We start from the raw sequence: 13,181 nt of genomic DNA on the forward strand, positions 1-13,181 counted from the left end.
CTATTTTAAATAGTAAGCTACGTTATGTTAAAATTTTTTAAGCTAATAATACAATTGAAAATTGCTCATTATAAAAAGAATTTCCACTGAAAGGTGAATCATTGAAATTCTGACACATTATTATAACGAAAATAAAACCGTCTTCATGCAAAAACTAGTTAACTGTGACTGTAACTTAATGTTATTGTTTTGTTTTCGCAAAAATAAACAATGTTGCACAGGAATGCTTCGGTTTTTTTCATAGGCAAAAACTCAGTTGTTTTCTATTCTTATATTTTGAAATCATTTTTCTTATTATTTATTTTTACTAACGCTCTATTGTTTTACTTCATATATGATCGAGATAACCCTCAATGCTTAAACGGCGGAACTTGTAATCTGAACAAAAGGCAACGCACATTACCCCGAGAAAAATGGGGCCAATCTGTATTTTTTGGCCAGTTGATGAAAAATTTTGTTCGAGTCAATAATGAGTGGCGATTAGCACCAGCATCTAATCGGAGTTCTAAATCGGAATCTTTGACAAAAACCGAATTAAACTGCTCCACATTACAAAATGTTAACGATTTCTATTTTGTCGCATCTGGTTACACTAAATCAACATTTAAAATTAAAATCAACAATACTTTCCTGTCCGTGAAGATTGTTAATGTAGGAGGTCATGATGTAACTTCATGTTTACTACAAGAAGATAGATTTTTGTACGACTGTTTCTTACTGTCCGCTTCCAAACTTTTGAGGGAAATAGCTATACTACAGTCGATTTCTCATCCAAATATTGCAAAGGTAAAACTTCAAAATATGTATCTCACGTACAGTAGAGTCAATTATCCTAGTTACTGTGGATCAATAACCCAAAACCTTGTTTAAAGTCAGAGTATAAACTAGTATGTTGTGGTCATCACGAAACTTTCTTCTACTTTTTCACAATTCTGATCCCTCCCCAAGCTTGACGAGGAAGCAATATTTCCAAAAAAAAAAAAAAAATTACACATGCCAAAAGTTATGGACCATCGCAATTCCCGATTTATCTCAAAAGCAAAGCAAAGAATGAAAATTGAAATTTTTTTAAAAGCCTTGTTTAAAATAATCATAAACATTTATTTGTTAACAAACACAAGATTGCAACAGTTAGAAAGTTTAAATCATTGGCATATTCTGGTCATTTTCCAACAATTAAACTCACCGAAATTAGCAGAGGACAGTCTATTGCGAATTATCTTTCTTATTGTTGCAATTACAAAGCTATTTTTATTCACACACACACACACAATAAATAAATAAATAAATCAGCCCCCATGGAGCGATTGGTGCCAAAATTTAACAAAAGCCTATTACATATGGATTCAAATTTGTTCCAAATTTCATCCAGAACATAGCATTACTTCTTGAGATATGGCACTCACAATGGAAAAAAAAAGTTTGATTGCGCCACCCCCCTTTTCAGCCGTTGGCACCAAAATGAAATCAGCTCTTATACCCTCTAGGGGCTACTTGTTGATGAATTTTTGTTTGATTCCGTTTGTTATTTTTTGAGATACAGCAGTCACAATTGACGACAAAAAACACTCTATAACTCAACCCCCGTTTGAGCTATTGACACCAAAATTGAATCAGCACCTGCTCTTGGTAGGGGGGAAACATATGGACTAAATTTTGTTTGATTCTGCCTGTTACTTCCTGGGTAATAGCAGGCACGCATAACTCAAGAAACGTCCCATTGCTCCACCCCCCTTTGAGGAATTCGCGCCAAAAACCAATGTGCACAAGCTCACATACAGGCACATATGTGTACCAAATTTTGGGAATTCATGGAGTAGTTTTTGCTGTAGAGCGGCCACAAAAAACTGGTCACACACACAGACATTTTCCAAAAATAGTCTAAATGGACTCGCACACCTCAAAACTTTCAAATCCATCAAAGTTCGAAAATTTGCACGAATCCAATACTTTCTTCTACATATTAGATACAGAAGAAAGTAAAAAGGAAAGAAAAAGTAGGTATAAATGTTTCTTATTCAACAAGTACAAAATTTATTCAAGTACGGCACATACCAATTCATATAGTAATTAAAAAGCTAACTTAAAAATACTTTATGAGAATTAAAGAGTTTTTACATAAAAAAGCCCTGAATCATTTTTTGTAAATCGAAATATTTGATAGCTCGGTTAAAGCGGAAACTTAGATGACTGAGACTCTACTGCATTGTTTGTTTACTTGTAATAATAGAAATGTTTGGGACATTTTCCAAGATTTTTTTCTTGTTCAAGTACATGCTAATATGGTGAGTTTTTTGTTTTATAGATTCTTGGATACTGTGTACCTTTGCTGCCAGATGCTAACAACCCACATAATACTGTTGCCATTTTTGAAGAATATGGTCAACCAATAGACGTCATCAAGTTATTGCAATTGTCATGGGAAGATAGGCTTCGAGTAAGCATGTGGCATTTTAGTTTATATTTTATCTTAAAATATATTGCTGTTGTATCTGTTTCAAGTAGCACTTTTCATTTCTAAGAACGTGATATGTACCTGGTCCCAGAGAAGAATAAAAATAAATAATTCAGTACATTTATATTTGATTTTGGTTTAACCTCAACTTATAAAAAGTATACTTACATATTATTGTGTTGATTTGTTTCACAAAATAAAGCCTTGCTGCAAAGAACAGTATGAAGTTCCAGTAATGGAGTTGCCAAACTCATTCTACTCATTTTGGAAAACTTATGGAAATAGATTTTATGATCTTGATTACCATTTGGCGATAATTTCGGTTTTGAATACATAAGGTATACTACTGTAAAAAGTTATGTTGGAAAAAACAGTAGATATTTCATATTTGATTATCATTCTATCATTATTTAAGTTATAGTTTAAGTTATACTAAGAGTTATTATGCAGCTCCTATGTAGGTCAACATTTCTGAATTTTTTTCTTGAAAATCACGGCGAAAAAAAAAAAAAAAAAAAAAAAAAGAACTAGAACACTTTTCTTATTTTTGACTAACTTTCTTGATAGTGGATATTTTCTCAGGTCCTATCCTTTAAAATAATAGTCGAAGCTGGGATCTTCCCCCTCAGAAAGATTCATCAAAAGTAGTTAGCAGCTGCTAAAAATTTTGGGTAAAATTAAACGGTAAGAGTAAGACGATTAATGCAAGTTTTTAGAATATAGAGAGGGGGAGGAATAAATAAGTATAAATAATAATTGCTTCCCCTCCCCACAAAATTAATACTTTCTCATTTTTAATCACACTACACTATGTACTCTTCATTAAACAGACTATCTGTTTATCTTGAAAACCTCCCTATGTGCTGAATTTCTTCAATTTCTCTCCATTTATAGCACAAATTGAACCCCCCCCCCCCCCCCAATGTTTAAATTGAATTAGTTTTACTTCTAAATCCTAAATTCCTGCTTCCTGTCATTTTCAAATTTGATCGAAAGTGATCTTTATCAGCAAGTAATACAAAAAGCATTACATCAGCAGTCATGTAGCCTTTCAAATCTTGCAAGACATGTAGCGCAGGGAAAACTATATACAAGGAGCAGCAGGGACGCTCCACTGGGAGATCACTGTGGTCTTCCAAAAAAAATCCTTATTCGACAAATTTGGAGCTATTCAAACTGGATTTTTGAGACTTTTTTTCCTCTTTGAAATTGTTTTCAAAGAGGCCTAATGTTCCTTCTCATTAGATATATAGACGTATTTGATCATTTTCAGAAAAATTAGAATTTCATTCGACAGATTGAGAATTTTTGCCTTCCTAAAAGTTTTAGTTTGGGGTACATGTCTCTACATAGTATAAAATGAAGTCCCCAAAAAGGGTCTCTGTGTTTGAACTCGCAAAACTCGAGAACTACCGGGCCGATTGCGCTGAAATTTTCAGTTTGTTCCTTTAAGTCCTGAAAAGGTTTGCAGACCAGTTCAAAAACAATTTGATGAATAGTTCTTTTTTTATTCCAATTTAGGCCCAATTTTCACATAAATGCCCAAATATGGGGGTGAAAAATTATTTGCACATATTAATATTACATATCGTACAAAAGGGTAGAATTTTCCGCGTCTTACGCTATTTGTTTCAATGCTCTAACTTTATTACAGCGGGAGTTATTTGCGTTTTTAGCTTGAATATTTTTAGGCTTAGCTGAAATTTAGGTACTGCTTTCTTCATTAAATAAATCAATAAAAAGTGAAGGAATTGTCCCACAGCTTTCTTTTTGATGCCATTGGAAAAAGCGACATTTTTTACTCCAGATTTTACTCAACCTATGGTTGAAAAAATAAGCTTTTATCTCGAAAGGAAAAAAAGTTACAAGCCTTTTTAAATCAAGTTTCAGAAATCTCGATTCCATTCAAATTGTGAACCATTTTCTTTCACATTTTAATTCCTTAAACTTATTTTATTTTGTGTTTCCATGGTTACGCATTTTAAATCCATATTTCTGGATTTAATTTCTTAAAAGTATTTTAATATCTGTCGTCGTTGTTTGGAAGGGAAATCATGATGGTTTTTTTTATTTATTTTTACGCCTGATTGTCGAATATACGTCACTTGACACAATTTTTATTTTCAAGGTGGACCGGGCAAAGCCGGGCAACGCAGCTAGTTATAAGTATAAGACAATATATTTGGGTTTAAAATATATATATATATATATATATATATATATATATATATATAAAAATGCAATTTTATTACAGATTAGCTTAGGATTAACAAGGCTCTTGCAGTATTTATCCTCATTTCGAGAGACCATCGCTCTCAATGACTTCAGACGTGAGCAGTTTGTCATTATTGATGGGGAGCTCAAGCTCATCGATCTCGATGATGTGGGGCTCCGTGAGCCACGCTGCGTAGAAAAGCCCTGCTGTTCATCTAATTTGTCTGTCCACAACGAAATTCTTTGCACCCCATGTGTCGATGGAACCTGCTTCGGCTTCAACGAGAAGATGAACATCATCAGGACCGGAGGACACTTCATCCGGCACATTCTTCCACATGGAGCACCCCCACAACTACGCCCCCTGGCGGATAGAATCACAGCCGCCTTTGGCCTCGGAGGTTGGAGTGCCGTTGAGTTTTCTGAACAGATGGAGAAGCTGACGTCTCTGTTTAAGAATGGGAGCTACAGGCATGCTGAGTTACATTTTCTCGAAGGTAATCTAATTTTTAAAAACATAACGTCAAAGAAATTGAAACAATGGCTGTAGTGTGTCTGTGTCCAGGAGACCTTATAGCACCTACAGCCTTGAAATATGGTACAAAATTACTTGGTGTGGTACATTTTACGAGTTGGGGGTTTGCAAATTGGAGAGTTGGTTTGTTTGCTTTTTTTTTTAAATTTTCCATTATCTATTAAAGGGATGAAAGATTTCTCACATCCTCCAGACATTATATATCACTTGAAAGAGCTTTTTTTTCTGCATCAGATTAAGCTTGTTCCAATGTTCTCGATTAAGTAGAACAGCTGATATAAGGGTGTATGTTTTAGTGAATGTACTAGGCTAAATGTCTATTCGAGCTTGGAACTGAAGTGCAGAGTGTTCAGAGCCAGGCAATATAGACCAACACGCAAATGCCATCCTTTGAAATTAAAAAAGGAAAAAAATGATGATTTGATTTAAACAATGATATTTGAAGAATATTTTCATCCTTGTTTTAATTGAAAATAAATTTTAAAAAGAAAAAAAAATTCTTTTCTTTTTTTTTAATTTTTCAAAAGTTTCAGCATTTTAAAACTATTTGCATTGTTTAACTTCTTGACAACACATATTCATCCATGTATATTTTTATTGTGTGATATATTAATATATTTGCTGCATTAATTTCATATATTTTTTAATACTTTGTTTTTGCACTTTTGTTTTTGAAAATACAAACTAATTTTATAAAATATATAAATTAATTAAAATTGCATTTATAGCACAAAAGGTTTTTTGTCTCGATGATGACATTCACAAATATTTAATAATTAGTATCATATTAATCCCCAACTAAATGTTTTAGTTTAACTGCTATTTAAAAGTTAAAAAATTTGCACTATGCAGTACGCGGATTTTACTTTTACACCCGGACACATAGGTAAGACTTTTGATTTTTGCTGGCGGTACGGTGGAGGGACATTATTGATAGCCTTGGCTTCTAATGTCCGAGACGAAACCCCAGTGCTTAGTTTTAGGTCCTAATTCCAAAAATCTGCATTCATTTTTCACATGTGGTGCTTTTGCCCAATGTATTCATGAATGTTGACTTTTTCGGAATTGGACATCCTATTCTTAGTTTTAGTGTTAAAATTTTTGGTCTTTCGACCATATGATGAAGTTTCTACTGCTGAAGAGTACTGGCTTCATCTCTGTCATTTATCTGTCTTGTAACCTTGTCTATTGATGTTTATATATATATATATATATATATACATATATATATATATATAGATGCAAGTTATGTTATGTAGATGTAATCTGCTCCTACCCCTTTATTAACAGGGTTCAAAAAAGAAAATCACATGGATATATCACCGAATTTCGATTATCGTTGCCAGTCGGCGACAACTGGTTATGGGTGTGCTGTGTCTGTGTACGATGCAGAAGAAGCAGCCGAAATATGCTCCAGAGATTCGAATTGTAAAGCATTTGTTATGACTGGCATTACAACATGGACTGGTATTTATCATCCTCTTCACTCCTTTTTATTTAAGTACAACATTCTTCTTGTTGGTGATTGTACTCAGGCATATATACCCTAGGATTTCTTTTGTGAAATAACGTACACTCTCTGCTTTTTAATGAATTTCATATTTTAAATTTTATTTTCATGATTTTTTTAAAAAATAGCAAACTGCTGATGAAATGTTGCTGAGCAATATCTGATAGACTTAAATACGTTTTTCTACTACTCATAATTTATTTTTCATTACAAGTTTATTATAGTTTATATTAGAATATGAATCTCACCTTGGTGCATGAGATGTATTTTCAGAAGAATACAAGTTTTCATAAATACAGCCAACTCTTGAGAACTCAGAGTCCCAAGGAAGTGGATAAAACCTTGGAGTTATTTGTATTTCAAGTTATGGAAAGTTCCTACAGCCTTCTTAAGAGTTTGGGTCCTAAAGAAAACTTTGAAATAAAGGAATATTCGAATTATAAAGCTTCAAGTTATCCCAATTGACTGTATTATATATAGATACATTTTAGAATTACCTGCCATCTTTCCTCTGAAGTTTCAGCATATCAACCATGAAAGGGACCTCTGGCCCTCAAACTATGAAGGACTGCATGCCAGGCGCCTTGCCTTCAGAAGACAACACAATAGATGGTGGTGCCATCTAGAATTTAGAACTAGGCCAGGAGCCGAATAACTTTCCGGTCTGGGAACCCCCAGAGGTATCATTTCACTTGGAGGACATTGTGACCACAAGCATATTTTACATCGCCCAGTCACCATTAATGAGGAAGGTGGATCTTCGACCAGCTACGATCAAACCCGAGACCCTTCGGCCCCAAGTCCAATGCCTTACCGATCAGGCCACCACGGCCCGTTTCAGCATATATCCTCTCAATTTCAAATTTATGTGCAGTATATTTTCCTTTACCTTTTGGACTACAGCACTGTAGCATAATGCTAAAATGGGCATCAGCAATGAACCAAACTTATAGAAGTTGCCTTTATGATGAGGAAACTTACATTTCATGTGATAATGTCTTTTGGTTTGAATACAGTGATCATCATACAGGGCCTGTTTTAAAAGTAACGAGACTGAGCTGTGTTCTAAGTATTTATTGCAGATATTAATACTTAAACCTAAAATTCTTCAAAATAAGACCCTTGGCCTAGCACACACTTATCCCAGCGAGTCATCTAAGCTTTGAAGGCTGCTTCCAGAATGTCCTTTAAAAGTCTTGTACTAGTGCTTTCACGGCATCCACAGTAATGCCCTGGGGCTAAATAGTGGCTGTTGGTTGGCTGGGGAAGTGTAGGCGTAGAGATACCATTATAGACCAGGAAGTCTTGGAGGATGAATCAGGTGTTTCCAGCATTTCTCAAGTTTTCAACGATGGTACTGTGAACTATCATTTTATAAAGTCCAGCTTCATTTGCAATCATTCTCACACTTAACCGGTGGTCCAAATTTAGCACAACAAGCGCACACAATCTACTTTTGCGTCCGTTCTGCTGGTTGACGGACACCCTGTTTCACGGGTACAGAATATGTCCGATCCGGCGATCTGGGATCGGGGGAATTTGAACCATCTGGGGGAAATTTCGCAGATTCAATTTTAAAAAAATCCGATTTTTTTTCTGCAAGTGTCTTTTGAATGCATTTTCTTTTGCATCACCATTCTTTATATTTTCATCAACTATTTGTTGGATAATTTACATTTAATAATAAATATTAGATATGCGATTTTAATTAAAACTTACATGTATTTACTTCATTTACTTTTTAGATACCGAGTTCTACAAGCTACTAGTTCATTCTATTACTTTTAAAGATGCAATTGCTTTTTTGTTCCAAAACTATCTTTACCTATAGTAATAGCAATGAATTTTTATCTGAAACAAAGCATATTGTAAAATTTTGGGGAAATTTTCATATAGCTTGGGGGAAATGTTGGTGTTAAAAACATTTTCTGCACCCCTGCCCTGTTTGAGATTCATTTCCGATGCTCTCCCGGCTATCTTTGAGACACTTGTGCCACCGAAACACATGAGCCTTTGGCATACAACTATCTCTGAACACTTGCTTACACATCTCTAAAAGTCTCTGAGGCTGATTTACCAAGTTCCACACAAAACTAAATTGCGTAACACTGCTCAAAGTTCTCTGCATTTTGGAGCTGGAACCAATGTTAGCAACAGAAGTGCACTATATCGATGATGCTATCCGAACAAAGATTCTCAGGCAACTACGGACAGGGTCCGCAGACCTCCTATTTTTTCCTAGTTTCCTACTTTTTTAAAATTTTCCTCATTTTTTCAATGCATAATCTTGCTTCCGCCTTTTTATCCATTCTAATATATTTTTGTGCACCTTATCCACAGACAATGGCGGATCCAGACGATCCTGTTGGGAGGGGCGATTTATTTAGAAAAAAATATATAGAAGAAGATAAAATTGAGAAAAAAGTTTAAGAACTGAAGCATGTTTTTTTGTATTTTTTTGGAATAATGTATTGTTCAAAGAGTTTGAATGAAAATTATAAGTGTTTTGAGTACCACACACACACAAGAATGAAAAATTGAAAAATTTTCATTAATTGTATTATCTATACATATAATAAAATAAAATGTTTGTGTGTGTGTGGTGCGCATCCCGGGAAAACGGTAAGGCCTATAAAGATGAAATTTGGTATACAGGTGTAGTTTTTGCTGAAGTTGTGCACCTCGGGCTTCGATTTTTGATATTTTAATTAGAAAAAAAGTTATTTAATGTTTTATGTGATTTTTAGCACTTTTTAGTACTTTTAACCTCACAGACCCCGAACCAATCGCGCCAGACAAATATTTTTTGTACTGTAATGTAGGAAATTTAATTTTAAATATGATGAACAAAAAAATTTTGAAGATAGAGTAATTTTTGTATTTTTTATGAATTTTTGAAAAAACCTTTAATTTGCATGTTTTCCTGGGTTTTATTTTTTTCTAATATCATCCTGCGAGAAGTATCAAAGCCTCATTTCTGAAATTTAAGTTGGTAATAGTAAAACCATTTCGCCCTCTTCAGAAGAAAAAAGTTCTTAAAAATACGCAATAGTTTTTTTTTTTTTTTTTTTACAATATTTTAAATGCTGAACACATCATGTCCTTTCACGCATCAGTCGAAAAAAGCGTTCTTCAATCTTTTATGCCTGTGACGTCACTACTTGGGTTTCGATTCAATATTTACGATGGAATCTTAATCGCAAGCAATGTTAAATCTTTTTTTTACTATATAGCTTACTTCATTTTCTGACGTGATGACCACGTGTTTTTTCGGCAGCGCTTGCTTTTTTTCTTTCCTTTTTTTTTTGTTTTATTTAGGGATTGTATTTATTTCTTTTTCCACCCCCCCCCCCTTCAAGCTGTACCTTTTGCTGTATCTATATTACGTTACATTTCATAGTTGTGCGCATTAATTCAATAAAAACAGCGAGATTTTTTTTTATCTTTGTCAAACGCTACTTTTTGCACACTATGGGGAATTTGAGCTTTTTTTTTTTTTTTGCTCTACTTAAATGAAAAAAAGCGGTTTTTTGAGTGTTCTTTGTTTTTATTAGGAAATGGGAGAGGAGGTCAAAATAAATAGAGATGGATAAGAAAATGTAGAGATAGATTATAAAGGTAGATAGCCGCCGAAGGCGGCAATCTTGGCGTAAAAATGTGAATGGCACAAAAAAAAAAAAAAAAGATAGAGATGGATCGATTAATACTGATACCAAATTTATTTAAACAACCGCCGAAGGCGGCAAACTTGAAGTAAAAAGGTAAATGACAAGTTAGCCAAAAAGCCGCCGTAGGTGGCTGCTTGCAAATTGGGTGTCAATACCCCCCTCCCTCCCCCACATACACCTGGAAAAGCATTGAAAAAACAATGCTTTCACATAAAAGTGGAAGTGTTTTTTGTTATTATTCGACAAAATTTGCATGAAGAGTACGTCGTTTGTGTCTCCCCTTTAAAAATATTCCAAACGACGAAACTGGAGACAGATCTAGAAAATATTTTATTCAAATTATTAATGATATAGATAGATATAGATTGATTGACACCGCCACGAAATTAATTTAAGCAGCCGCCGATGGCGGCAACATTGGCGTAAAAAAACGAATGATAATACTGATTTATAGAGAAAAACATAGATTAATGTCATCGCTAAATTGTTTAAGCAGCCGCCGAAGGCGGCACCCCTGGCGTAAAAAGGCGGACCAGCTGGTCGCCGCAGGCGGCTAGTGTATAATAAACATGCCACAGCTCTGTAGCTCTTTTTTCATAGTTAAATTTGTAATTATGATATTTTATATGTTGCAATGTTCTTCCTTTTTTAAAATATTATTTTCCTTTTTCTTCGTATTTTTTAAGGCATAGTTTTCCGATTTTTTCCTATTTATGAAATTTTTGTTCCTATTTTTCCTACTATTTTTTTCTAAAAACTGTCTGCAGAGCCTGGTACGGACCAGAGTGAAGTCCACCAGTGACCCCCACCACCGACCTAACCGATTTGTGTGCCCTTGGGAGGTACAGTTGCATCAGGAAAAAATGAGTCTCATTACTTATTATATAGACCCAGTATTATTTACCCCTGGAAAATTCATGTCGTCCTCATTAGATGCCAGTTGGATTTTAACTTTTTACTGGTTTCTGTTAGAGACTTTTGTTGGGGAATTAGACCAATAAACCTTTGTGCAGTGCTTGGTTCTGTTGGGATTTCCTTTAATTTAATGTCTCAACTTATCTTATGATAGAAATTCAAATTTCAAAAAAAATTGGAATAATCTGTTTGATCATATCATTTATAAAGGTTCATTTGAAAAGAATCTGATGAAGAATTTTTTTTTCTTTGTTTGTTTTTTAACATGTCTTTTTATTTTCTTGTTAGTACTCGAAAGCATTCTTAGTGAAAAAAACAAAAGTTTTTTACAGGTGTAACTATGATTTTTTTACTGCATTGATGGTCATCTTGTATAATGCATAATAACAAAAACTTCAGTTTTTTAGCATTAGCTTTCAATTTTTTTTTTTAGCATTTCAAGGAATGTTACTTATCTAAAAAAAGTTAAATTTACAATTTTTCTTATTTTTTTTTTCTTTCTGTAAAGAATGAATACTGTAAAGGTGATTGTTAAACATTCTGAAGGGGAAATTCAGTTGGCTTTCTGTTTAACGACGTTCTATTTAACGACGGCTTTTCCCAGTCCCAGATGTCCCTTATAGTGTTAAAAGCATTCTATTTAAGGACGCTTTCTACTTAAGGACGGTTTTTTGTGATCCCTTGAAAGTCGTTAAATAGAGAGCCAACTGTACCCATTAATGTTGTGGGAAAAACGGTTGCACATTTCAATGCATAGCTGCTGTAAATGAAATAGGATTGAGGTGGGAGAAGAAATGCACCAGAAAATGCGATAAATAAGTCTCCTAGAAAAAGTGTTATACATTGATAAATATTTGTAATAATAAATAAATCAATTAAATGAAGACTAATTGTGTATTAACATTTTTAATTTTTCAGGGAGAACAATTGCACAGTTCAAAAGGGGAACAGGATCCTTATTGCCTAACAATTCTACTGTTGTCTATGTGAAATTATGAATTGTCTTCTATTGAAATTCCTATGAATGTATTTACATTGTTTTGATGTACGCCAAACCATGTTTTGGCTGTTATTCTTGTTACGGATAAAATGACTGATGGAGAGGTCTTGGAATATGAGCAAAGAGATGTCAATTCAGTCCCAGACAGCAAAGGGAAAAGTTGTTTCCCCACACCAAAAAAGGGAAAGGGTGGTTCTAGATATTGTTAAATAATAAATTTTTTTCGATGGAAACAGGCCGAGGAGTCAGTCACCTTTCTCACCTTTTGAAAATTTGGTTACTTTTAGTCACCTTTTGCAACTTTTGTCACCTTTCTCACCTTTCTTGAAATGCATCTTAGGATTTTTTTTAAATAATTAAATCCTTGAAAAATATCTGAATGATATCTTTAACAGTGAAATTAATTAAAAAATAGCCTTAAATATGCCCCCCCCACACCTTGTTGTTGTTTAAGAAAAATAGCTATGCTACCGGGAAATCAGGGAATTATTTTTATCGCTTGCAATTGCACCCTACGAGCAGAACCAGTCTTTCTATCCCTTCTACAGATGGACTTACTCCTTATTTTCGGGAATGTATGTTAAAGGAAGCATGTTTATCCTATTATACTTTGAGCTTTGATGAAACTACCAATGTCAAAGACAAAAAATAACTGCAATGAACAATAAAATATTGGTCTGAAAGCCAATGTTGCATCACTACAAGGCATCTCAAAACTTTCCTTCTTGGGCAAGGCAGTTGGTGAAATTTGGATTGAGAAGCTATGTGAAGCACTTACCGAGAGTAATTATCCATGAATAAATGTCTCATGCTTTCCTTTGGATGGTCCTTATGTTAATAAAAAGGTTTTTAGGTTGTTTGACACTATTATCCTTGAGACACGA

At 34.0% G+C, this 13,181-nt stretch overlaps 1 protein-coding gene across 1 annotated transcript; it reads left to right on the top strand.

Annotated features, from left to right (window-relative positions):
• Positions 1–210: 210 nt before the first annotated feature.
• LOC129225096 (extracellular tyrosine-protein kinase PKDCC-like) lies at positions 211–12,369 on the top strand. The gene is made up of 5 exons (XM_054859652.1): positions 211–786; positions 2,306–2,437; positions 4,710–5,166; positions 6,495–6,671; positions 12,216–12,369. The coding sequence occupies exons 1-5, from the start codon at positions 211–213 to the stop codon at positions 12,293–12,295; spliced, it is 1,422 nt and encodes a 473-aa protein (XP_054715627.1). The 3' UTR covers positions 12,296–12,369.
• Positions 12,370–13,181: the final 812 nt, after the last annotated feature.

This window comes from Uloborus diversus, chromosome 6, assembly GCF_026930045.1.
Source record: "Uloborus diversus isolate 005 chromosome 6, Udiv.v.3.1, whole genome shotgun sequence".
NCBI classification, from domain to species: Eukaryota; Metazoa; Arthropoda; class Arachnida; order Araneae; family Uloboridae; genus Uloborus; species Uloborus diversus.

Bases quoted from the DNA above. Each gene is read 5' to 3' on its own strand.
- LOC129225096 (XM_054859652.1), top strand. From the start codon at position 211: ATGTTGCACAGGAATGCTTCGGTTTTTTTCATAGGCAAAAACTCAGTT. The intron at 787-2,305 runs GTAAAACTTCAA...TTTGTTTTATAG, and splicing joins CTCATCCAAATATTGCAAAG to ATTCTTGGATACTGTGTACC. The intron at 6,672-12,215 runs GTATTTATCATC...TTAATTTTTCAG, and splicing joins TGGCATTACAACATGGACTG to GGAGAACAATTGCACAGTTC.